The sequence below is a fragment of the Drosophila arizonae genome, chromosome 2 (genome assembly GCF_054131065.1).
Source record: "Drosophila arizonae isolate 15081-1271.41 chromosome 2, UAZ_ARI_1.0, whole genome shotgun sequence".
NCBI lineage: Eukaryota > Metazoa > Arthropoda > Insecta > Diptera > Drosophilidae > Drosophila > Drosophila arizonae.
The window spans coordinates 31180886-31206713 of NC_142922.1; the positions used below are offsets into that span (position 1 = coordinate 31180886).

Genomic DNA, 25828 nt, shown 5'->3' on the forward strand with positions numbered 1-25828 from the left:
TTGTCCCCCCTCCAAACAAAGACAAATTCAAAAAGCGCTGGACAAAAAAAAATGTAATTCAAAACATTTTTCAAATGCTCCAGTTTTTCTCCTCTCTCTCTATCTACTTATAAGTGTATGTGTATAAAGTTCCCATCTCTCTCTCCTCTCTCTCTCTCTCTCTCTCTCTCTCTCTCTATTGTGTTTGTCTCTCTCTTTCATGTGCATATGTGTAAAGTTGTTTACAGCACAAACGAAGAAAAAAATTTTAAATTATATTCGAAGCAGAGGAGAGAACTTGACCATGTCGTTGCCAGTTGGCAGCAGTGGCCGTTGTTTGCCAAGCCGTTACTTAGCTCTGCCTCCTGCCTCGTCATCGTCGTCGTCATTTTGTTCATCATGCTCATCATCGTCTTCGCCAGCTACTGGTCCTTAACGGCGTTGCTTAATGGACATCGCCCTGTTTGCGCTCCGCTTACCGTGCCGCATTTATTGATGCCACAGCTCTTTCTCTCACTCGCTATGTCTCCCCCTCCCCCTCTCTCTTTCTCTGTAACTTACTACTCCAAAAGCAGATCCGACTTCAAGTTCGCCAGAATGAAAGCAAACAGTCACATACATTCCATTGCAGTTGTTGTTGTTTTGACTAGTTGTCACTCTCTAGCTCTTTGTTTGGATTCATCCGGGCGTTGACATATCTCTGTTGCTATCTGTGCAGGCCACAAACGCAAAACTCGTTAGAAAAATGCAGCTGATGTAAGCACTAAAAAATATCCAGAGCATTCAGTCCTGATTTAAAATTTTTCAACTTTCTGCCAAAGTAAACAAAATGGTAAAAAGTTTTACTGTTGAAACTATGAAATAAATTCAAAAGTTAAATATCGTTCGCTTGGTAAACATTTAATATAATTAAAAGAACCGTTACAAGCAAAGCGCCCAAAGGCCCCAAGTACAAGTGCTTAAGTTTTAATTTAATCTTATTTTTATCCCTGATAAATTAAAAAAATATCCGTTACCAATTCTCAGCCTCTGCCAAACACAACTTTATTTTGTATAATTTAAAGAACTAAAAGGCCTAGCAGCTTAGCCTGGCTAGATTACAATATGTTGTATATAATACCTAATTCTGAGGCAGCCGCTTAAGAGCTTTGGTCAATTACCTGAAAGCGCTTCACAGCATTAGAACTCCAAGCTCCAAGCATTAAAGCCGATTTAGTCGAGCTTAAGTCTTACGCTGAACACCTTTTGGCTGCTTTTGGTTAAATAACTGAAAATGCTTTCGCGCACTGCAGTTGGGTTGCTGGGCAAATTATAATCATGGCAGCAGCGCATGCTGTTTACAATATGATCAACCTTAAAGCTAAATAAATGTTAACGGAGCTATGAAGCCCGCTGTCCTTGATCCAGTGAGCCAATTCAAAAGTTGAGTCAAAATCAATTTGGTACTCGAGCCAGTTTGTTTAAAGCTAACTGTATAAAGCAGACAGTTTGATCTGTTATACTAGTTGCTCCGATTCATTTCATTGACTCTCCGCTGAACTAGTTTAGCGGCCGTCCTGCTCCCACTTGTGCAAGAGCTGCAAAGTCCAAATCCGAAATTGTGTCATAACATTACAAGCAAGGCGCTCAACTTGGCCCGAGCAAGTTTGCCGCTGAACCTGAACCTATCCCACAGTGTATCTGCTAGTGATCTCAGTGGCAGTCACAGTCACAGTCGCAGTCACAGTCTGGGATTTGAGAGACCTGTTTTGCAACTGCCACACGTTGACGCAAAAGGCAACGCCAATGCAGATGCAGCTGATATGTTGACTTATGGGCCATCCAGGCGTAGCCCGACCCAGCTTATCCAGACGAGCTTGTTTGCTAAAGTGGGTCAACGTTGTGGAATGTGATTTGTGGCCAACTCTCACGAGAGTAAAATATGTGCGCCTCGACTCCCATTCATCGCTATCTCACTCTCTCTCTCTCTCTCTCTCTTTCTTGCATTGCAGCGAATGTGTTTCAATGATGTTACTGCCTTCGGGGCGTTCGAATAGTGATGTATATCCGTTGCAAAATGTCAACACAACAACCGCCTCAGCGTCCAGCGTAGGCGGATCCAAGCCTCTGTTACTGACAAGAACATCATCGCCACAGTTGACGACGCTGCAAACGTTAAATGGCGGAGGCATCGGCGGCGGTGGCGGCGCCAACGCCCACACAGCTCTGCGCACCAACTCCTCAGCCGCCTTTGCCGCGACATTAGCACAAGAAACGGCCGGAAGTCTGCCGGGGACCGGAACACAGGCGACAGCAGCGACGTCAACAACAGCCTCGGCGACGACGACAACAACGGCAATCTCAGCGACAGCAACAGCGACGGCGACAGCGACAGCAACAACAGCGGCGGCCAGTGTGAACGCCGTTAACACGGGTTTCGGGGCTGGCGCCCTCTATGGCCCGATTTTGGGACCAAGCCATGCGGGCAACGCTCCCATCGGAAATTGGGGTGAAATTGATCGCCACTTGGACGCAGTCCAGGAAAAACTCAAAGCTGGCTGGACAGTGCATGTGGCAAAGGATGGCAGGCTTTATTACTGCAAGTAAGTGAATTATTTACAGCATTTATATATATATATATATATATATATATATATATATATATATATATATATATATGCAAATTTAAATAAATAGTTTCAAAAGCTGTATCTATTCAACGAGCACTTCAATTTAAATGAAAATGTTAATCAGGTTATGTTTTTTTTTTTTTCTTTTTATACCCTGAACCCATTGAAAATGGGAAATCAGGGTATAATGGTTTTGTGAAAAAGTATGTAACGGGCAGAAGGAGGCGTGGCAGACCCCACAAAGTATATATATTCTTGATCAGCGTGACGAGCTGAGTCGATATAGCCCTGTCCGTCCGTCCGTATGAGTGCGTCGATCTCAGAAGTTATAAGAGCTAGAGAGCTGAAATTTGGCATGCATACTCGTGTGTACCATACGCAGTACGAGTTTGCTTTATTTTTTCGATAAATCGTCCGATAACTTTTTTATCGAGAATAATCGAAAAATTGATTTTGTTTTTTGAGCCTAACTTCAACATTTTTAGACCTGGAGTCTTCAAATTTGTGTTGTACATAAAGTTAATCGATACAAAGATTTTGTAATTTACAGATTTTGGATACCACACCCCCTTCTCTCCCAATTTGTAAAAAACGCATTTCAAGTACTAGAGACTTGTGCTTTGGAATGTACACACATATTTACCATATGATTACACTCTAAAAGTTTCATTAAGATCATATGTTTACAAAAGAAATTATTCGACAAATAAATTCTCATAATATTGCCCACACTGCAGCGCAGCCCAAGCGCAGTCGCTGCTTACTGCGCAGTTAGCAGAGCGCAGGCTTATGCGTGCGTGTGGATGCATCTGTATGTATGTGTGCACAAAAGTGCAGAATGATTAGAATATCAGATTAGAGGGTTCAGGGTATCTCCTAGTCGAGCAGTCTCGACTAGAGCTTTCTTACTTGTTTATTTTTTTTTTTATTTTTAAATAATTAAAATGCGTTATACATATGAATAGGATATACAATTTATATGTGTGTTTAAATATAAATACAAACAATAATATACACATATTGATATGCACATTTATTATATAATATAATAAAATTATTATTACATGATTCTGCTATAGTCTGATTTAGCTTTGGTATTTTTTCAGTCTTAGGGGTTGCATGGCCTTAAATCGATCCGCTTGCATGTTTCTTTATGAATTCATATTTCTTTATAATTGGCTTTTAACAATACAAAGCCTGAAGTTAGCATTGCTGTTTACAGCCTATTTTTCAGTCGAAACAGCCCCAGAAATATATATTCGTATACATATATGTACATTGCTATATAGGTTAATTGAGTTTCGCATTGTGTCTTAACTTAATTATCGTAGGCTTTTTGGCATTTAAAATACTCTTAATTCCTGAAGGTATATGGAATTTATAATGCAATTCGTAATACATCTTCTTCAAATATATTAATATAATTTTACTATTGATGCATCCAGAAAATGTTGAACTCTTTAGTACCAAGCAATCAAATATTCAGAGTTAAATTTGTATATGATAATGCATCTGTATTATTTACTGAATAAAATATAATTGGGTTCTGAATTTCAGCTGATGTCAAATTATATAATAATTTTATAAAAAAATATTAAATACTAAAAAAACATATGTAATATATATAAATGTAGATATCCGTATCGTTTGCAGAGTATTAATAAGCCAAACACCCACGCTCATGGCCTTTGTTTCAGCCGAGTGTGTCCTTTTCAAAGGATCGGGTCGGACTGTCGAGCTGGCTGACTGCCTCTCTCTGACTGAATGCCTGGCTGCTGCACATAAATTGATTATGCACGAAATTCTATTAAATAATTTTACACTTTGTTGCACATCAAATGCCATAAGAGCTCAGGGCACGGACGAGTATGGCACATGCGGCATAAGGGTATGCAAATGGGCTGCTGGGTGGGTTGCTGGTAGACAGCCTGCCTCTCTGAATGAATGAACAATGGTTGGGTCTGGCATGCGCTCCACCAGCTACTGTGCTAACCAGCTCTCGGCTGTCGGCTCTCGGGTCGCGATTCTCGCCTCTCAGCCGTCGGACAAAGTGCAAAACTAATTATCTCAATTGTGTGGCACCCAGGAAATGAAGAAAGACAGCAACGGAAGCCACCAAGGTGGCTTGGCTTGAGCGCACGATTATGTCATGGACATGGACATGGACATGGGGCAGGGACTGTCCTGAGTTAGCCCGATTATGGCTGCACTTTGTTGCAAAGCCGCGCAAATAACCCAATTAGGTTTGATTAATCTCAATTGAAATGCATTTCGCCAGACAGCACACAAAAATGGGGCCATAGTCCAATTGGAGGGGGAAATTGCTTGACGACAAGTTCAGGGTTGAGTGTTTGCCTAGATATTTTAGATCGTAAAGCAATCGGAGAGGAAGTATATAATTATACATCTCTGAGAATCACATAGAAAGGCACTAAGATAATAACCAAATTATAATCAGAGCATAAGCGACTGTGTGTACCTCCGATTATTATTTAAAATAAAGTTAAACAAATATCAATTGATTCATTCAAAATCATTAACTAGTATTTTAAGCTCAGTTGTAAATTGACAGTTGCTTATTGACATTTTTTCCCTTTCTTCTCATTTCTCTGATAGCCACTTGACGCAGTCATCTGGTTGGCTGCCCGCCTGCGAGGATTGGAGCAAGCATGAGGAGCTCTCCTACGGCTGGGAGCGTGCCATAGATTCCAAGGGTCGTTCCTATTATATCAAGTAAGTAGACCTCATCCAAGTGGTGTATAACCAACACATCCTAGTGGCGTATAACCAACATTAAAATTTCCTTCGCTCCGCATAGCCATTTGAATAAGACGACTACGTATGAGGCGCCGGAATGCATACGCTGGGACGAGCATCCGCCGGAGCCACGGCTCGTGCAGCTGCAACGCAGCGCTAGTCTCGGCTTCGGCTTTGTGGCGGGCAGCGAGCGGCCGGTTATTGTGCGATTTGTTACCGAAGGCGGGCCCAGCATAGGAAAGCTGCAGCCAGGTGATCAGATACTGGCTGTTAATGGGGAGGATGTGAAGGATGCGCCACGGGATCATGTCATACAATTGGTGCGGGCCTGCGAGACGCAGGTCTCGCTGCTCGTCTGCCAGCCCATGGCGCACTGCGTGTTGCCCGGACGAAAGTCGACGCTACTCTCCGCCGGCAAACGGGCCAAACTGCGCACGCGTCCGAGTCGAGTTCGATTCGCGGAGAGCGTGTGCGTCAATGGAGCGCCCCTGTTTCCGGTAAGTCAAACTCATCCTGGATGAGTCCATTGTAGACTGTTATGACATTGCTTGCGATAACTTTGTTGCAGCCCTCGGCCTTCTCACTAGGCGACATTTGTGTGCCGCCCATGGCAAATGTGCTGAAGGTGTTCCTGGAGAACGGACAGACCAAGTCGTTCAAGTATGATGCCACCACAACAGTACAGGATGTGGTTAGCTCGCTGCTGGACAAGCTCTGCCTGTGCTGTGGTGAGCTCTTCAGCCTGGTGCTAGAGCATGTCAAGAGTCTGAAACGCAACAAGCTCACGCTACTCGACCCGCAGGAGTCATTGGCACGGGTAAGTCAATAGGCGGACTATTATAGATCCACTTGTAAAGTGTATATACATAGTCTTGATTCGCTTTACCACTACGTCCGCCCTATTGTCCGTATGAACAGGCCGATCTCAAGAGACCTTACATTTGAATTGAGGAAACTTGTATACGTCCGATACCATCCATTTATTTATTTGCTTGTCTGTAATGCATATTGTATTGCCTTTGCAGATTGCTGCCCGACCGGGCGCTCACAAGCTGCGCTGCCTATTCCGCATCACCTTCGTGCCCATTTCGGCGGCAGAGCTGGCCCAGAGAGATCTGAACGCACTGGACTATCTGTACATGCAGTGCTGCAACGACGTCAACCAGGAGCGCTTCGCGCCCGAGCTGCAGCCGGAGCTGGCTCTACGTCTGGCCGCTCTGCATATGCATCAGCATGCGCTGGCCAACAACTTTGCGCCTGCCAAGCTCACCGTCAAGCTGGTCGAGTGAGTGTCCCGACAACAATCTGCATTTACCGCTCCTTGACACTTTTATCTATCTACCTCTCTCCCTCTCTCTCTCTCTCTCTTTTACTAGACGTGAATTTGGTCTGGAACGCTTTGTGCCCGTTAGTCTATTTGAGGGCATGAAACGCAAGGAGCTCCGTCGACTCTTCTCACACTTCTTGAAGGTCAATGCGGAGATGACGGGGTCCAGCAAAGTCTTAACTCAGCTGCAGGTAAGCTAAAATTAAAGTGAATATGGAGGTGTTATTCGATGTGAATTTTTGATGGAACATTATCGTGTTTGCAGGCGAAGCTCCATTATCTAGATATAATCGCTAGTTTACCAAGCTACGGCGCCAAATGTTTCAGCACAAACCAAAGAGAGGGCATGGAGCGCGTTCTGCTCGTGAGTCCGCGCTTCGGTCTAAGCCAAATATCCAGCGCACGCAATTCAGTGGTAAGCAGGAACGGTATATTTTAAATGGGTAGTTTTTACATGATATTCACATTAACAACCAACAACAGCCACAGCCCATTTCGGCCATAGAGGACTTTACGCATGTCGTGGTGCATCGCGAGGACGACATCACCTGCAGCGTCTCGATCTACATGCTGGGCGATCGGGCTGTCAAGTTCATAATGGAGGATCGCGATGCGTGCGAATTTAGCCTGGTGCTAGGCGGCTACTACCGCCTGCTGACAGGTAATGCAGTACAGTGCCTTAGATTCAAGTTGGCTTAACGCAATGGGTCCTTTTTTTCAGGAAATGTTCTGAACGTGCTGCGGGAACGTGAACCGAACGAGGAGGACAATGCGCCCGCCTTCTTGTCGCAGCACACGGTGCTGCCGGCTAGCTGGAGCTACCTGTTGCCCTTCCACAATCGGGCGCACAGCGTGAACTTCCTGATGACGCCACCATATCACCCAATGCCACAGCAGGCGGTGCTCTCGCAGCCGCAGCCCGTGCAGCAGCAGCAGCAGCTGAGCTATGCGACCGATCTGGACTTGCATAGCGTGATGGCCACCGAGCTGCTGGAGGAGGCGGCCAAGGACTCTGGTTTGAGCGACAGCAGCGGCAGCAACTACTGCAGCGAAAGCCGCACTCAGCTGGCGGTAGAGGCGAAGAACGAGCAGGTGCTGCGCCGAGTCCAGGAGCTGCAGAAACTCGTTCAATGCTCCGAACAGTATCTCAGCGAACAGGAGCAGGAGCTGCAGCAGGTGCCGTTGCAGCAACTACAGCAGCAGCAGCGGGAGCAGACGCAGCAGCAGATGGGCCAGAGTGTGGCTATGCTGGAGTTCGACAGTGACTGCGACAGCTTGAACAGCAGCAAAGTGTCCTCCACGGAGGAAAGCAACCACGTCAGTCAGCCCTCGCTCAAGCACAGCGACTCGCTCACTCTGCTGGCCGAGACGATTAGCCATGAACTGACCGGCATAACGCAGGGTCTCAATGCCATACCGGAGCCGATCTCTGCATCCGCACCGCCCACACCTGCCACACCCAAGCGCAAGCCGAGCCTGTGCAGCACTTCCAGTCCACGGCCTCAAAGGAAGTTCAATGGCTTCAGTCAGCTGCTGAGCGATTTGCAGGCTCTTGGCACAGATTTCTCGCAGAGCGAAAGCGACTCCGAATCGGTAGCCTCGCCAGCCCAATCGCCGACGACTCGACGGCCCCAGCAGCTGCTGCAGGCGAGCAGCAAACAGCAGCAGCAGCAGCACCAGCAGCTGGCTCAACGCAGCAGCTTTGGTCTGCACAGTCCGGATGGAACTCACTTTGGGGCTGAGACAAAGGACTACAATCTGCGCGAGTATCTGCAACAGCTCAAAGAGATCAGCAATGTGCCCGACACAGATGTCGCTGCTCGCCAGCTATCGGAGATTTATGGCTTCGAGGTGCGCGAGGATACGTTCATTGAGACGGACACGGACTTAATTGATCTACGTGCCATACCCCCACCACAGACGCCCGACGAGCTAGACTCGCTGTCGCTGCTGAATGCGGCACCACCCAAAGGATTTGAGGGTAAGGCCGAGGAGCTGGACAGCTTTCTGCAACAGATGCTGGTGGCGCCGCCCACGCAGAAAGCAACGCCCGCGAAGGAGCTGACACCCGAGGAGATCATGTCCTTCATTATACCCCCGCCGCCAAACCTAGAGGCGCAGCCCGAGCGACCCGAGGAATGCCTCTACAGCAATTCGGTGCAGGCCAAGCGCGAGTTTTTCCAGGCCGTTGCCAATGGCAACAACAGCATCCAGCAGAACAACCACAAGGACCAGGCCTCGCATGTCATTGAGTATCCCACCGTGGAGCGAAAAAGCAAATTCAGCTGCTGTCCCACATCCAAAAAGGAAGAGGCAGCACCACTCGAGGAAGCAGCACCACTGCAGCCGCCACCGCGCACCCCAACCATAGAGCAAACGACTCCGCCGCCGGCGCGTCCACCCAAAAGCGCGGAGCTGCTGCAGAGGTACTCTCCCAAGAAGCAGGTGCGAATCGTCGGTCATCAGCCGGTGGTAAGTGTGCCGCTGCGTGAGCTGTGCCCGCCACAGCTGCCCCCACGCAGCAGCCCCACAGCCAGCTCGGAGCCAGCCACACCGCAGACAGCAACTCCGGCTACATCGGCGGTGAGTGCGCCCAAGAAACCTCCGCTGCCACCCATAGCCAATCGCCCACGCCCCGTCAATGGCACGCCCACACCCGCCAGCAACACATCTCCGCCTATACCGGCCACCACCCGCCTACCCAACGCGCATTCCAATGGTGGCCAACCCACGCTGCCGAAGAAGCCTCAGCAGCTACACGGCGAAAAGCTATTCATCAAGAATGGACACCTTATCGACGGCGAGGCGCTGCTGGCCAAAACGGATGTGGCCATGGCTGGGCTGCTGATCAAACTGGACCAGGTGGCCGCCCAATGCTCGGCCGCCCAGTCGGCTGGCGGCGGCACCAGCATCGATGAGGATAAGTTCCAACGCGCGCGCAACGAGCTGACGGAGCAGACTTTGGCCTTAGTCACAGCCAGCAAATTTCTGGTAGCCTCCATGTCCGACATGACGCTGATAAACCTACCCGATCACCTCACGTCTTGCCTGACGGCTATCCGACGCATCACAGAGCTGGCTCAGGACATGACGCGCCACACCTCGGCGCCGCTGCAGACGCGCAACATCGTGCTCAAGGTGCACGATGTGGCGAGTAGTTTTCGTGAACTGGTTGGCGTGCAGATCGGACCCATCGGAGCGGGCCAGCTGGCCCTGCAGGCAGAGTGTCTGGCCAATGTGCTGGCCACCCTGTTGCGCAGTCTGCGCGTCTTCTCGCCCTAAAAGCCACTCTGACCCGATCCTACAAAGAAGCATGAGCAGGAACATTAAGTCAACCTTGAAGCGAACGCGACCCGATCCTAGAACGTGATCCTAACCTACGCCCATGACCACGACAAGGACATATCGCCCGCCCCTATATCTACTCAAATATCAAACTAAATACTAAATACTAATTAGCTAAATACCCTATATCAAATATACCCTACTTATACAGAATCTGAAACTATTTTACAGGTAAAAGGCAACGTCAGAGAGTCGTTGGTCTGAATTTAGGCTAACTAATAATAGCGGAAACTCGAACATAACCAAATCTATGAATACATACATACATATCTGAACACGATCAGATACATATATACATACAGACATATATACGAGTAGAACCAAAGTCAACTATATAGCAGCAATTATGTTTTCTTCACTGAGTCCTATGTTATCTATATCTAGAAGGTGTCATATTTTATATTGTAAATTAGCTTTTGGTAATCTTGTTTATAAGTTTCGCAAGATTTGAATCTTTAAGTTCTTCTATGCAATTCCAAATTTTATGTTGAGTTTTCATTTTGAAAGGGAGGAACCTTTTCAAAGGCTGAACACGATTTTAATCCACATAATAATCAATAAATAAACTTCTATAGAACCATCAAATCTAACTGCATGCAACTATCTCGAATTTGAATTTCTGTGTAACCTCTTTAATACTAAATCTAATACTAAAATACAATAACAATAATTTCTAAAATACAAATAAATCTTTCATCTTTTTACTATGTATCTAATTGTTAACGCTAAACCAATTGAAGCAACTTCATGACTTGAGTGTAGACCAATTTATATACATATGTATTTATAACTAAATATCTAAAAACAAAAAACCAAAAACCAATATTATTATAATACAATGTTTATGAAATGTGCTTATCTTTAAATTACGGCATTAGTATATTTTCTTATGTACATATATATATATATATATGAAATACATATACAATTTACATACATTTCATATGCATACTAAATACATACTTACGTATACATACATACATATATATCAAACAAAACAAAAAGAAAATTGACCAAACAATAATCAAAATTTTAACTTGTGATATAAAAAATGAATTAGTGGAAATCCAATGTTTTGTAAGTGTTTAAACTATTTTTTTTTTTTTTTTTTTTTTTTGCAATACTAGTTTGTTGATGATCCATTATGATTTATTGTTATTGTTTATGTCCCATTTGATGTAGAGTCTTTTATTGAAGTACAAGAATGCGCACTAAGTTGTAGCTTTACTAATCTATAATCGTCTATTGTTTATTATTACAGCAATAATAATATTTAATCAATCAGAGGAGAATATAAAACAAATTTCGTAGTGCTAATCCAAACTAAATGGTGTTTTGTTTCTGTTTTGTTTTCAATTCTGGTAAACATATATTAAACATAACCATTTGCATAAGTAATACGTACACATATACAAATATAACTACAAGTAATAATACATATTAAGTATACATATTAAAAAGCAAAATGTACAATGTAAAACATATAACTGTTTGTGTATATCATACAAAATTAAAACATTAAAAATAAATTCAATAAATACACCGAAGACACGATTTTCAATAAACTAAATCATAGATCTTCAAATACATATTACTGTAAATCAGTCTTGGAAAGCGCCGCAAACAGCGCGCCCTGCAATTACATATCTCTGTAAACTTTGATACATTTATCCACTGTTATTATCGTTTTCACATTTCAAGTGCTGCCCAGTGCGAATAATGGCTGATGAGTAAATATCGATAGGCAACCGATCATCACTAAGGCTAACAGACGAGACTGTTTGTCTGCAGCGCGAACTTTCGCGCGGATTTCATTCCGTTCAGTACTTGAGTAAAACTCGCAGACTAGACAGCTTGGCGCTCGCGGGTTTTTCTTCAGGCGTTACTAAAACTCATTTTTTGGCGCAAAGTTATTAAAGCTTGTTAGAAATGAATGAAAATACAATCGACGCTGAAGATCAGCAGCTAAACTATAACTTGCAAAAGCTTTACTCGGAATTGTGCTTCTTGATTGACGACCAACAACCTGTACAGATTGCGGGTTGCAGCAAAGGCGGTGCTGCTAAGAGCGCTTTGCAAGAATTTAACCCCAGAGTGCACGAACTAGCATTCGATTCGAGTGCTCCACAGTTTGAGTTCCATAGATTTGGTTGCATTGAGTCACGGCTCATGGGAAGGCGTCAGATCCTGTCGAGCAACACTGATCATCAGAAGAAGCTGAAATCAAATGCGATCCAATATGCAAACCTACTGCAAAAAGAGAACATATCGGTGGAGCTTACCAGGGACCAGATGAAGTTGATTGAGCTGTTTGGCAACTGGTGAGTGCGCCAAAGCGATATCGATAACAATTTTATATTTGAAATTCATTTAAGCAGCCGCGAGCGTAATATTGTGTTGCGCCTGATCAACTTGTTCAAGGCGCTGCATGAGCTTCTCAATGCAGACTTTCCCAGTCATCAGTTGAACTCGGTACCGTCTGATTATGTTTTCGAGTTGCCCAGCAAGCACACCAAGCCGAAAAGTTTGAACCTACGCCATCAAGTGCATGTGGTTTGCACCAAGTTGGATCGCTTCATTGGACGACTGCGTCGCTTACTGGAGTCCAATCGTCACTTCGATTACACCAAGTACGTTGAATGCGATCAGCTAATCAATGGAACCGCGCAGGGCCTCCGAATTCTTAAGCAATTCACAAATGTGGAAATGCGTCAACGCAATTTGCATCTTATCGGTCGTTTGGCGAACGGTAAGCTTTTATTTAAACTAGATATTAGATTCCAAATTCGATTGAGCCCATTCATCCTCAGAGAATGCTGCTCAGATGGAAATAGTAATGGAAGATCTGCAAGAGCGTTTGAAGTCTGCTCACATTCACGTGTATGTATTCAACTGGGAAATGGATCTAGAGCATCGTTATTCAGCAACCATGACAGCAAGTCTCGAGGAGATGAATAAGAATGCTTTGGCACTGGCGGCCGCAGAGTCGCATGCGGATCAGTGCCGCCAATTTAGTATTGAAGAACAGGTCCTTGCCGAGCACTATCAGCTGCGCAATGTGGTCAGTTGTGCTAAGGAACACGAGGACTTTTTAACCGCACTGCTCAACTCACCCGAGAACTATTTCCCACCCGAGATCATTGATTTGTGCCAACCACCCAAGATCATGAATAATATTTACTTGCCACCTTTGCCACCCGTATTTATCGATGAGCTTGCAGACGGCATAGAGAACATGGTCTTTGGTGTCGACATTCTCGGTTTGGCACCATCATCACCGCCCAGAGTGAATCATCGCTCCCATGTTCCCAAATGTAATCGGGCTTAGAGACTCGAGCGAGACGGAAATTGTTTACATGGATTAAGCAAGTCACACAGAAAAGCAACAAATTTGTCGCCAATTTAAGAACGGAATGAATCGCATCATAGATTATAATCAACACTGAAACTTAATGCAGAAGAAAGTATTTTTAGTTTTAATTGAAATTGAATTAATTTTGAATTGAATTAATTTTGTGTTAATTTTATTATTTTTAAGTAAATTTACAGAAGCTGTAAAACCATATTACATTATCGATTTTAATGAAAGGATATGTTTAAAATGAATTATTTATCTTTAAAGTTTAGGGAATGTTCTTGCACTTAATGAAAATGTGTACAATAAAACAGATTTGTTTCATCCTAAAACCATTTATAAATCAATCAATCTAGAGTAAATTTCTTGTATAATTTCTTACAATATAATACAACAGCACGCAAGTATATAAAGCACTTAAGGGTCTGAGAAGAGCTGCTCCAGGGGATATTTGGATAGGGCTTTATTTAAAACCGATTTGAAGATCAGACCCATAGCACCGAATATATCAGGCTGTAGTTCACTGAAGACCTCGCGCCAGTTTTCGTTGATCAGGACATGAAGATTGTCGCTGAGATCCTTCTGGCCGTTAAAAAGATTATTCAGCTTGTAGGTAGCACGAGATGGCTCCAACTTGATCTTAACCTCAATCGCCTTTGCATAGGTTTGCTGTGGACCCTTGGACACTGGTACGAATTTCACAATGGCGCTGACCTTGACATTATCTATGAATCACATAAACACTAAATGTTTTACAACTTAGAAGCTCATACAAACCCAGGCTTATCTCCGCATCGCCCTTTCCGACAATGGGCAGTATCAAAACTTTTCCATCTATGCTATAGGGACCCTTGAGTGTTAATTTGGGTGAAAACATTTCGAAAGCAATCGGGCGACTTAGCTCGCGCGTGAAAGTGCTGCCGGAACGAATATTGTCAATCATATCAAATACGATCTGCTCATATTGGCTATATATATATATGTATATATGCACGGAATTACTAATCACTTACGAAGTTCGCTTAACTTGCGAGCTACGGAGACCGATCAATTCCGCATTGCTGAAAGTCATATCGATGCTAACTGGACTGTTGGGGTTTTTGGCAAGGCTGAACTTCTTGATATGCAACGGATCCAATTTAACCAATCCCAGCTCTTTGATGCCTGTCGTAGCAAAATTATTGAGCACATAATTCATGCCATCCAACAAGCACTTTTCATCCGCAATTTTGCATTTCGTAATGTTTCCAGCTGCAAGACGGCTAAACCTTTATTTGATTCTGATCGACTATTTCCATATTTAATACTTACGTAAATCAGAGCTCGAGCCACAGGAGTACATATTCAAACTACTGATGATCAATAGGGAAACTATAAATATATCCATTGTGAAGTGATTTTTCTAAAATGATGGCGGGTCTGACTTTGGAGAGAAACTGTGGGAGCTACTTCTAGGTGTTCCCTTTTATAGGGCATATCTGTCGCGAGCAAGCTATTAAAAATACATATTTTATTATTATACTGCTGTATTTCAATTTTATCTGAGCTCTCTGCTCCCCAGTTGTTGAGTTACTCATTCGACTCGTAAAGTCATCGAGATTTCGTGCGTCTGCTTAGGCAGCTTTTGTACACACTTTTTCAAATACCCGACACTTAAGTATGGGAGACATTTTGTTATATATGTATATATATAGCATCTTTATTGTTTCAACCGTTGATCAATCTGAGTCGTTTTTATTTTAGTTTTAAATAATTTCATTTTAAGATACCTTTGCCTTCAAAATCGAAACTGAAATCAACTCTACGCAGGATGCAGGGTATATCTAGTCGGGTATGTCAAGCGGGCTTTCCCCTCTTCCCAGCTTACGTGTAATGGTTATGTTGTTAATCAAAGTTACAAAAATACTTTGTTTCATCTATTACAGCTATTTGCAATAACAATCTTGATATTTTTATAGCCCAAATGCAGTTTTTATTGGGCTGTCATATAATTGCAATTATCCACTAAAAATGCTAATATTTCTCATATTTTTTACCTAATATCTAAGTAATCATTAATAAAATATTTAGGGAATAATTTGTAGAACATTTACAATTCGGTGAACACCCAAATCTCTTGTTAACCCACTGGTTAATATACCAGGCACCCTTGACCTACCTAAAACGTTCTTAACTGACTGCAACTGATAAACCTATATAACTGTTGATTGCACTTGGAATAAATAAGCTAATTAGTAGAGAAATCGCAGTCTTATATTGTCGCGCCATTTACAAGTAGTATGCGACAATATCAGCCGTCGGCATTAAATCTATTAAATCTATTTACGTCAAGCTGGTGTTTATATATATATCAACTGGTTTTAATCCGGAATAGAAAATATCAATATTTCATATTTTAAATATAACTATTTATCTGGTTTTCGCATATTTGTAGCACTTCTTTCTCTCTCACTCACTGTTTGTTTGATTGGAATTAATGTCATATGATATGATTAACATTTACTCATTCTTCTGTCTGTTACATTAATTTTCCTATTTTCAATATGTTCAGGATTACTTCAATATTGAAACATTTTTTTGTAGTTTTATCATACAACCTTTAAAAAGCCAGGGAGGTGATGAGGCTTCACTCTCCACCTCGGGTCGGGTAAGACGGATATCATAATACTTGGTCAACATCTAAAATCAATTAAATGTGTATCAATGCCTAAGCGAGTAAGACGGTATTTAAAAAGTTTTTAAGGGTAAAATGTATACTAAAAAAGTTATTGCGTCAACAAATAAACACTCACTTCTCAATTGGTCTCCGTACAATATATAAGTCATCAACCTTCATAAGCAGATCGTTATTTGTATACTTTAGCTAGGATAAGCAAACGACTCACGTGAGAAATTCAGATCTTTCTGAATATTTAGGATACTCTGTCTACTGTTTCATTGCTTAAATAATAAGATTTTCTAAAACGATTAAGTTATATATCTAATGTTGATGTTGAATTAGAAAATAGAGCAAATTAATTTCGCAATCTGTTCAATTGTTCAGTTGAGAATGTCAAAAGCATTTGAGCAGATGTAAGCTTTAAGTCGAGAATAGATCAATTTAAATGTAATTGGAAACAAATATGAAGACTTTTGCGGTTGATAAATATTTTTGCTACCGTTGAAGTGTCTGCAGGAGAGACTAAAATTCCTAATACCATTTGCAATGCGCCAGTTCAGTATAACTAAGGTATCCGGTTTCTATGATTAATAAATGAGAAATAAAAGTCAAATCGATTCATTTGATCATGCCAGGATTTAGTTGAAATTAACAAGTTGATCGTAATGTTATCCGATCAAGATATAATTGAAGATATAATAAGCCGCATTCTCCAGTGGTCAATGTTTATTCTCTGAATTAGTTTTTATTTAATATTAACTCTAATGTCTAAAAAATAAATAATTTTGTAGTTATACTTATATATGCAAGTATGTTCAAATTGCAATTGAAAATAAATTGCATACTTTTAGGCCGCATTTGAATTGAAATCTTTTAATTTTTAAATACATCCATTGTGAAGTGGTTTTTCTAAAATGATGACTGGTCTGATTTCGGAAAGAAACTGTGGGAGCTACTTGTTCCCTTTTATAAGAGATATCTGTCGCGAACAAACTTTTTAAATTTGAATTTATTATTTAATTTTATTATTTTACTGCTTTATTTCATTATAAATATGACGCAGGGAAAGCCGGTGGGATTTTCAATAGGGTCTTGCCAAACTCAATCAAACGCCTCCCGGAGGTCCAGATAGAGGGCACTACCATAGTCTTTATTGTCATAGGCCGTAAAAAGTTGGCCAGCAACTCGATGAAGCTGCTCTGTTGAGCAACTGTGTCCACCACGGAAACCAACTAGGAAAAATCCCTCGAGCTTCCATAATATTTACCAGCCTCACAGCTAGGAAGAAGACTCTTCGGTCCGAAGGAGAATTGTTGTCATTCCAGGTTGCCAGGCTTGTGGATCATGATTATTATATCGAGCTTCCACTTGTATTGATTGATAGTGTTCAATAGTCTTGAACACCATCGCTATGAAGCAGACCGCATGACTAGGCAGTGTCTTCAAAGTGACGTTGCAAATAACGTCATGCCTTGGCGCCTGAACTTGTTGCAAGCTGGCCAGAGTCTAAAGTTAAAGTTAAAGTTAAATAAGTATAGATTTATGATGTTCAAGGCTTAGAGTTAAATGTGGCTAAGACATTTAGTTACAACCCATTCAGCTGAATAATAATATGAATAATAAACAAATATTTATGTTTTCATTATCTTAAACATGCCTCAAGATAATAATAGACAACAGTAATTGTATGGTAAAAAGATTTCACGTTCCAGAATTGACAAATAGAAATTAAAGTTAGTTAGTTAGTCCGGTTAGTTGTTAGTTACTGTTAATTTTAATAAATATGCTTATGATATAAGACAGATTGCAGGTAAACCAAGAATTAAAAAAAAAAGTTATAATTACCTCTTGCTTTACATATGCTATATAGCATTAATAGGGACATTGAGTACAGGGTCGCTCATACTCGACTAAGCAGCTTTTATGAATATAATGGAATCTAATATACATATATACATATAATATATGATGTCATATTTATAAATTTTATTAATCAATAAATTACCTATTCGTATCAATTATTCCATGTGTGAGGAGTCACTGTTTTATTGGTCTTAAATACTTAAGAAAAATCCAAGGTTTTATTTTATTTGTAAACATATTATTATTATTCGTGTGTATAATATACATTTGCTTAATGACCCAAGAGCATGTATTCAGGCTGATAATTGTAATTGATTAATTGGCATACCGCCACCTATTATTGTATAAACAAACACTCATTTACCTAGTGCCATTAAATTGGTCAATTATATAGCAGCTACTATCATTTAAATGCGTGTGTGTGTGTGTGTTTTTTTTTTTTTTTTTTTTGTGTAATTTATTATAATACATACAATACAGCTTATTTACTCCTCAAAGAACTTGGCGTAGGGATACTTTGAGAAAACATTCGAGATAATCGTTTGGAATATTTCGGCAAATGCCGATTGCATCGACTGCTGCACCTCTAAAAATATTGCTTCCCAGTTATCGTTGAGGAACGCATTCATGTTATCACCCAAGGCCTTATCTCCATTGAACAGATTGCTGAAGTGGTAATACAAACGCTCCGGCTTGGTCGAAAACTTCAGATTGGTTGCCTCCATATAGGTCTCGCCATCCTTCTCCACGGGCTTGCCCGTAAAGCTTACTATAACGTCACAGTTGACTGTGGGAGATAAATATTATTAATATTAATGAAAAGACTAAATTATCTCCTTGCACAATATACCAATATAAAAACGAAGGATTTCGAATCTCATCTATATACTCAACAAGTTTTGGCTATCTGTTTCACTGATCAACTTTTTTATTCGACTATATATATTTAAAAATATTTCAGCTATATTTCATTGTCATTGTTTTCATTTCATGTCAACATGTATGAACACAGCAATCTCAAATGTCCCAAGTCATTTTTTCACCTTGAACTTCAATTACAATTGAATTTGTTGTGCAATTTGAATGAATTTGTGTGATCATGAATGGCAAAAATGTCGCATAGTTGTTGAGTGGTTCCTATTACATACATATTACATATTATTTCGCTTGCCATTTGTGCTTGTTGAATTTACATAATATGATAATTACCCAATGTCATGTTGCTCTCTCCATTGCCGCTGATGGGAAGTATTAGGACCTTGCCCTTGATTTTGTAGGGTCCAACAAGGCTCAACTTGCCTGCATTCAACAACAGTTCGTGTTTTTTGTCAATGCTTTTCCCAAAGCCCCTGTATTTTAGATATATGAGTTAATGACTTCTATTCGGTGATCCTCCACTTACTTGACTTTGCGGAACTTCATGGAGCTAATGCCGTAAACGTTGTTATCCGTAAATGTTAGATCAATGTTAACTGGACTTTCGGCTCCCTGTTTGATGTTCATTTTAGTCACCGCCAGCGGATCGAGCTTGACCAAATTCAAAGATTGATCGCCCTGCGTCGCCTTATGACTGATCAAGTCGTTCATCACCTTTACAATACAGTCCGAATCGCCATATTTACATGGCTTAGGATCAGCGGCTATAAAACATAGACATGATAAAATTGACAAGGATTTCAAATATGGAAGCATGATCCTTGCTTACGAAAATCGGCTCGCACACCAAGCACAAAACAAACGACGATGCTCAAAATAATTCGCGTCATTTTCCCGGTGCAATAAAGCTTAAAACTGACTGAAGTGAAATTGTGGTAGCAACTAACTCGTTTCTAAAGTCTACGTACGATTTTATAGCAGGGCGCCTAAGCACACTGTAGTTTATTAACGAAAATATATGACTTTTATATAAATTAGTCTATTAAAAAGTGATATGTCCCCATATACAAATAGACCCTGTTTGAGCTCCATAAAATTCTATCTCATAATATAATATAATGGTGGGTAATCTGAAGATTAATATGAGTAGCACTTATTTCATTTTATTGCAAAATAAAAAAAAAACACACTTAGAAAAAAGAGGCAAATTAGTTATTCAACAAATATAGAAATTAAGATATGAATATGCTTAAATCAAATAAAGAAAATTATTGTTTGAGCCAGAATCCATTTTACTCAGTTAATACACAAATCATTTTGTCTCCTAACACAGGTTCTTTTTTCAGTTGCATGTTTCGTTAGATTTAGAATGTTGTAAACCGTAATTGTTTTCATGACACCAACTTTACGAAAAAAAAAAAAAAAAAGGTTTAAAAAATTATGTTTAAAACGAAACTTTCTTGTTGTTATTTTAATAAAATTATTTTAATTTTGATAAGTATCGCTTGAAACTTTTGTTTTATAATATTTTTATATTTCAGGTATAAAAATATTCTAAATTTAAAAGTGGAAATTTTAATAATTAGTTTTTGCAGTGCATTTTCACATTTAAACGATAAACGATAATTTTTTAATTACATCTAATCGTTGTGATTACAGCAACCCATTAATTTCCTCACATCATAGAATACTTGTTATTATTGTACATATGAACCGGTATCATCATCATTGAAGGTTCTAAAAACTGGAAAAAAAAATATTAAGTTTCAATATCATATATGAGATTACCTCAAAATACATTTGATATACTCAGTGTATACTACACAATCTAAAGGTAATATAAAAATATATGTATTAATTATTATATATAAATAATTATAAGCCTGAGTGACTTCTGGCTGCGTTGAAGCGAACTTCTCCAACGAATGGTAATCGTCATCTAAGCAAAGTACAAGTTGAAACAAGGCAATCAAACAAATGATTCGCATTATTTGTCTTCCTGTCATAATATTGACAGCTGAAAGCTAAAACCAAAAACGAGTTTCGCACTAATTAGCCTAACATCATGATGGGGCAACTTTTTGGGGGGATAATCCCCTTAAGTAATGGTGAGAGCATGAAAATAATAAAAATTCATGTTTAATTTACACTTTAAATTACCAGATAGGGTATCTGTATCTGTATCTGTATCTGTATCTGTATCTTTATCTGTATCTGTATCTGTATCTGTATCTGTATCTGTATCTGTATCTGTATCTGTATCTGATCTGTAATCTGTATCTGTATCTGTATCTGTATCTGTATCTGTATCTGTATCTGTATCTGTATCTGTATCTGTATCTGTATCTGTATCTGTATCTGTATCTGTATCTGTATCTGTATCTGTATCTGTATCTGTATCTGTATCTGTATCTGTATCTGTATCTGTATCTGTATCTGTATCTTATCTGTATCTGTATCTGTATCTGTATCTGTATCTGTATCTGTATCTGTATCTGTATCTGTATCTGTATCTGTATCTGTATCTGTATCTGTATCTGTATCTGTATCTGTATCTGTATCTGTATCTGTATCTGTATCTGTATCTGTATCTGTATCTGTATCTGTACCTGTATCTCTATATCTATCTCTATAAGCATACTTTTTGATATCTCAGGGTATCTGGTAGTCGGCTACACCTGAGTGTAAACTCCTTTTTATTGTAAATATATCTATACTATGAATAAAAATTGCCTGCAGGCAGAGCTAAATATATACTACATATGTATATAGTACACTTGATTGTCCAGTTAACCAGCCTCCAGATTCCTAAAATGAACGTAAACAACAATAAATTTAATAACAATAATAACAAGTCGTACAACCTGATCGTAATACTGACAGCCAGCTTCTTAGTTCCTAAGTAACCATCGAACAGTTGAGTGACTCGTGCAGCTTACATGGAAGATTTCGCGTAGAGTTCCAAGGTTAACTAGCTATCAGTTGCTTCATTTGTTGGCTTTACCGTTGGCTACACTTGAACTTGACAGCGGTTTAGGTTTAAATAGCTTTTATATGCATACATATATTTAGAGGCATATACATGCACAATATACATATATATTTTGCCGGCTGTGGCTCTGTTGTAGACCAGACTGCACTGTCGAAAAAACAGTTTGGATTTAAAATGTGAATGTGATTGACGTCGTATTTGTATGCAAATCAATCACGTGAATCGGCTGCCGAATTCCTGGCTTAAATTTATGCGTCAGCTTTGCGGAAATAAAAACAAGAACTTTATTATACTGTATACAGTGCTATACTATATAAAATGCTGTTCTAATGTCAAAAGCCACTGACTGACAAAAATGATAATCTGATTTGGCTAGAACAAAGGCAGAGGCAAGGAGAGAGAATTAAAATGAGATAAACAAAAAGTGTACAGGTACAAGTGTAAAAAATTTAAATTTCAGTTATTAAATTTGTTTTATTAATTAATTGTTGATATTCTAAAAAGTGTTCTTATATTTGTAAGTGTTGCTTAAGCAAACAGTCCATTGAAGCATATTTGTGATAAAAAATACTCGCACACGTACACGTTAATAGCTAAAGACTTATAGACTAAGGTTTTATATAGGTATATGAAGATATGTCACATTCAAAGAGTGGGGGCGGCGATTATCTATTCCTCCAGAAATAAATCCTCGTAGGCGAAACGTTTGAAAAGTGTAGCGAGAATACTTTTCATGATATCCGCAATGGCGACATGCACCGACGGCTGCAGCTCGCTCCAGACATCGGCCCAGTTCTCGTTCAGGAACTGGTTCAAATTGTTGCCCAGCGCTTGGTCACCGTTGAAGAGGTTGGTCAGCTTGATGTTCATTCTAGGGAAGGAATCCCAACTTATAGTTTGTTTGGCTTATGTGAACAGCTCTCGACTTACTTCTGTGGCTCCACGAGGACCTTGAGCTTGTCCACGCTGAGGAAAGTGCGTCCGTTGCGCACCTGTGTGGCCGGCTTGAACTTGACCGAGAACTTGGGATTGTGCAGGGTGATGTCAGCATCGCCATCGCCGCGTATGGGCAGAATCAGAATGCGTCCATCGGCCAGGTACTTACCACGCAGCACAATTTTCGAGAACGCGCCGTACATTTCAAACTTACTTGTGGATGGATTCCTGTCGAAGCCACTGCGAGTTGAAAGTAAACAATGAGAACCAATGAGATGAATACCAAATAATATAAAAACATAAATGTTTGTTGTGTCCACTTACACGGCCCGGTCGAACTTGACGCCGGACAAGCCCTCCACATTCACGTCCCGGAAGTTCAGCTTGAGACTCAGCGAGCCGCTGCGTCCATCCGAAATATCAAAGCGCTTAATCAGGAACGGCTCCACCTGTGGGAATGCAGCGGGTGCAAAGCCAGTGCGCGCATATTGGCGCACCAGCTTGTGGGACACATTGATGATGCACTCGGTGTCGCCGTAATGGCAAATCGGCAGTTCGGCGGCTAAGTAAATACAAAATCAATACAAAACACTTGGGAGCTCGGCTGGCGCCAATTCGGCTCATTGGACTCACGAAAATTAGATGGGCGGCTGGCGCCACCACTGACACTAATCAGGCAGGCGAACAGAAAAACGGAGCACACGGCAAAAAGCATGTTTAGCAGCAAATACAGCTCCTCAAAGACAGGAATCAAAGGCGACGCAGCGCACGGCTCTTTTCGCGAACTCCCGACCAAGTTCAATGCTAAACTGTAAATTGGCTCTGAGCAAACGCAGCCATTTATAGACTTTGAGACGGAGATCGCCAATACAATTCGGCCAATACGTTAAAAAGTTTATTCATTCTCAGCTCGTCTCGCTTCGCGTCGCTTTTCTGTTCTTGTCGCTGTTGTTGTCGTTTTATTGTTGTTGTCTGTTGCTGTTTTTGTCTGTTGGCTTCTCATCAGCATAGATTCGAACTCGAATTCGAATTCGCAGCTCGCCGCGTAAGCGATGTTATTGTTGTTGTTCTTCTTACTGTTGTTGCAGTTGCTTTTTATCTTCGCATCAACATAGATTCGAATTTATATTCACTGTGCGAGTAGCTAGCAAAAAACAACAACAGTAACTACAACAACGATGGCAAGAATATTAATAATTGATATTATTAACAGGTCCCACAGTGCGACAAAATCAAAAGTGAATTTATTCATTTTAATTCCCGTTTCGCTAGCTGGTTTTTGACGTCTTTAAAGGCGTTTATGTTTGCTGCGAATGACGAACTCTAAATACTATTCATAGATATCTAAACAGCTCCTAAATTTACATAGACGTCGATGTAAGTAACTGTTTAAAATTTGAAATTTAGAATGCGAATTCTAAAACGCAGTTCTAGACTAAATATACAATATCTACCTATAAATGTACAGTTATATGTATACATTTTTATCTAGCTTTTAGATTGATCTAGGATATATCGTGTTCCATCATTGCATCGATCTTATATCTAGCAATATCACATACATATACCATATTATAACACATTCTCTTTAATGCGTTTTTTGTATGAAGATCTATAAATGTCAATTTTATTGTCTGCCTTTCGCATTGTTGGCAAAGCACAAAACAGAAATAACAATAAATATAATATAGATAAATATTTAGATATATGTATGGATACGTATAGTATTCATTTTGTATTTGCGTTGACATCAGCTACATACATATACCTATGCAGTTTGCAAAGGGGTTCGATTAGAGACTTTTGTAGAGATTTTCATGCGAAATTTAGCGAGTGTTAAATGATCGGACATGCATGTCAAATACTCATACTCATACTCATTTTAAAACTGAGATCATGCAACTTTAGTTTAGTTAATTCCAGTTTTGCTGAGGTCGTTAAATGGAACTAACTGAAGAATCTATTCATTTGCTAGCAACTAATGAGTTAATCACCGAAATCATCTGCAAACCCCTAACTGTGCAGAAGCCAAACAAAACAAGCGTATGTTCGTAACAGCTCAAGGTGATTAACTATTTAACACAAGCGAAAACACAATGCGCAGACAGGTTGAGGAATTTCCGTTTCGGGTGATAACCGCATCATCAGAGACAAGATCTATTTAGAAACTCGCGCAGCACAGCAATTAGAAACAACTATAATAATGAACGATATAGCGAGTGTCAGACTGGTTTGCCAATTTGCCAAACATTGAAAATAAAATTAAAAAAATAAAACAAACAAAAAAGCACAAAAATCAGTTTTTCTTTAATCGGGAGTATCTGATCAGAAGATGCCCTGAACGAAAACATTCTAGAAAATGTTATTATTGACTTGAAACAACGTAGAACTAAGAACTAATATATATCAATATATATGTGCATTTATCCAGCCGGCTATCAACCACGCCTTCTTATATCTATGCATAAATTTTAACAACAACTTTAAAAGTTGTTGAAAAGTTTTTAATAATTTCAGGGTATACCAAATAGGCTAGTCAGACAACCTGTGAATTTAATGGCCTCACTTTCAAACTATGAATGGTATGCGTCGTGTAAATATAGCAAATATTACCAGATATTACCGAAATCTTAAAGCATTCGTCATCAATAGTTCGCATATTATCTACCTGTAGAGAAGCCACCTTAAAAATAATATTTTAAAAAAGTTGCTTGGCGGGACCGACTGAAAAATACCCGTTCACAGATCGATATTGACATTTCGACTGGAGAATATATATTTTTTTGTTCATCAACTAAAAAAGATATGCACTAATTTTATTCATATCTGTAAAATGCAAGATATTGATTTTTTTAAACATATGCACACATTATACATTTTACATAAATTATATGAACAACTATGCATAAGTTATAAATATCATACATATATATTATATATTTGGAGTTCTAGAGACTCTAGCTTTTGAACTTTGTTATCTGATTATAGTATTCCTATATGTACTCTTTTTACGTCATGAACGAGTCAGAAAAGCGTGAATAGAAGCGAATTAAGCAATATGTTTATTTACACATTCAATTGGCGCCAGTGCCATACGCCTTAATATTTGATAATATATATGTATATACAG

The 25828-nt window shown here is 40.2% G+C and overlaps 5 protein-coding genes across 9 annotated transcripts in view; 2 read left to right on the plus strand and 3 right to left on the minus strand.

Annotated features, from left to right (window-relative positions):
* Window positions 1-10836, plus strand: part of LOC108608672 (uncharacterized) — a 34410-nt gene extending 23574 nt beyond the window's left edge. For all 4 annotated transcript variants that reach the window (XM_089462783.1, XM_089462785.1, XM_089462784.1 and 1 more), the window contains 9 exons: window positions 1971-2561; window positions 5205-5321; window positions 5407-5842; window positions 5914-6162; window positions 6371-6630; window positions 6722-6863; window positions 6938-7087; window positions 7156-7333; window positions 7394-10836. In XM_089462783.1, the coding sequence (XP_089318909.1) occupies window positions 1984-2561; window positions 5205-5321; window positions 5407-5842; window positions 5914-6162; window positions 6371-6630; window positions 6722-6863; window positions 6938-7087; window positions 7156-7333; window positions 7394-9954 (4671 nt within the window). In that variant the 5' untranslated portion in view covers window positions 1971-1983 and the 3' untranslated portion in view covers window positions 9955-10836. The remainder of the gene's footprint in view (window positions 1-1970; window positions 2562-5204; window positions 5322-5406; window positions 5843-5913; window positions 6163-6370; window positions 6631-6721; window positions 6864-6937; window positions 7088-7155; window positions 7334-7393) is intronic.
* A 149-nt stretch (window positions 10837-10985) lies between these two features.
* On the plus strand, window positions 10986-13704 carry bam (bag of marbles). 2 transcript variants are annotated; one of them, XM_089462790.1, is made up of 3 exons: window positions 10986-12338; window positions 12393-12766; window positions 12828-13704. In XM_089462790.1, exons 1-3 carry the CDS (start codon window positions 11947-11949, stop codon window positions 13343-13345), a joined length of 1284 nt encoding a protein of 427 aa, XP_089318916.1. In that variant the 5' UTR covers window positions 10986-11946; the 3' UTR covers window positions 13346-13704. The 2 variants fall into 2 exon arrangements, with proteins under 2 accessions (XP_089318916.1, XP_017856620.1); XM_018001131.2 differs by having other exon boundaries at window positions 12396-12766.
* LOC108609328 (protein takeout) lies at window positions 13688-14844 on the minus strand. Its single transcript, XM_018001098.2, has 4 exons — window positions 14684-14844; window positions 14386-14623; window positions 14150-14289; window positions 13688-14097 (listed from the first exon to the last, which is right to left on the minus strand). Exons 1-4 carry the CDS (start codon window positions 14757-14759, stop codon window positions 13790-13792), a joined length of 762 nt encoding a protein of 253 aa, XP_017856587.1. The 5' UTR covers window positions 14760-14844; the 3' UTR covers window positions 13688-13789.
* Window positions 14845-18324: 3480 nt separating this feature from the next.
* Window positions 18325-19760, minus strand: to (takeout). Its single transcript, XM_018018927.2, has 4 exons — window positions 19600-19760; window positions 19297-19534; window positions 19104-19243; window positions 18325-18681 (listed from the first exon to the last, which is right to left on the minus strand). The coding sequence occupies exons 1-4, from the start codon at window positions 19658-19660 to the stop codon at window positions 18380-18382; spliced, it is 741 nt and encodes a 246-aa protein (XP_017874416.2). The 5' UTR covers window positions 19661-19760; the 3' UTR covers window positions 18325-18379.
* A 2456-nt stretch (window positions 19761-22216) lies between these two features.
* Jhbp7 (Juvenile hormone binding protein 7) lies at window positions 22217-23526 on the minus strand. The gene is made up of 4 exons (XM_089462000.1): window positions 23332-23526; window positions 23023-23260; window positions 22693-22938; window positions 22217-22633 (listed from the first exon to the last, which is right to left on the minus strand). Exons 1-4 carry the CDS (start codon window positions 23411-23413, stop codon window positions 22432-22434), a joined length of 768 nt encoding a protein of 255 aa, XP_089318126.1. The 5' UTR covers window positions 23414-23526; the 3' UTR covers window positions 22217-22431.
* Window positions 23527-25828: the final 2302 nt, after the last annotated feature.

Bases quoted from the DNA above. Each gene is read 5' to 3' on its own strand.
- bam (XM_089462790.1), top strand. From the start codon at position 11,947: ATGAATGAAAATACAATCGACGCTGAAGATCAGCAGCTAAACTATAAC. The intron at 12,339-12,392 runs GTGAGTGCGCCA...AATTCATTTAAG, and splicing joins ATTGAGCTGTTTGGCAACTG to CAGCCGCGAGCGTAATATTG. The intron at 12,767-12,827 runs GTAAGCTTTTAT...ATTCATCCTCAG, and splicing joins TATCGGTCGTTTGGCGAACG to AGAATGCTGCTCAGATGGAA.
- LOC108609328 (XM_018001098.2), bottom strand. From the start codon at position 14,759: ATGGATATATTTATAGTTTCCCTATTGATCATCAGTAGTTTGAATATG. The intron at 14,624-14,683 runs GTAAGTATTAAA...GCCGTCTTGCAG, and splicing joins TGGCTCGAGCTCTGATTTAC to CTGGAAACATTACGAAATGC. The intron at 14,098-14,149 runs GTTTGTATGAGC...TGTGATTCATAG, and splicing joins CGATGCGGAGATAAGCCTGG to ATAATGTCAAGGTCAGCGCC.
- to (XM_018018927.2), bottom strand. From the start codon at position 19,660: ATGACGCGAATTATTTTGAGCATCGTCGTTTGTTTTGTGCTTGGTGTG. The intron at 19,535-19,599 runs GTAAGCAAGGAT...TATGTTTTATAG, and splicing joins TGGTGTGCGAGCCGATTTTC to CCGCTGATCCTAAGCCATGT. The intron at 19,244-19,296 runs GTAAGTGGAGGA...TCTAAAATACAG, and splicing joins ATGAAGTTCCGCAAAGTCAA to GGGCTTTGGGAAAAGCATTG.
- Jhbp7 (XM_089462000.1), bottom strand. From the start codon at position 23,413: ATGCTTTTTGCCGTGTGCTCCGTTTTTCTGTTCGCCTGCCTGATTAGT. The intron at 23,261-23,331 runs GTGAGTCCAATG...GTATTTACTTAG, and splicing joins CAGCCGCCCATCTAATTTTC to CCGCCGAACTGCCGATTTGC. The intron at 22,939-23,022 runs GTAAGTGGACAC...TTCAACTCGCAG, and splicing joins GTCAAGTTCGACCGGGCCGT to TGGCTTCGACAGGAATCCAT.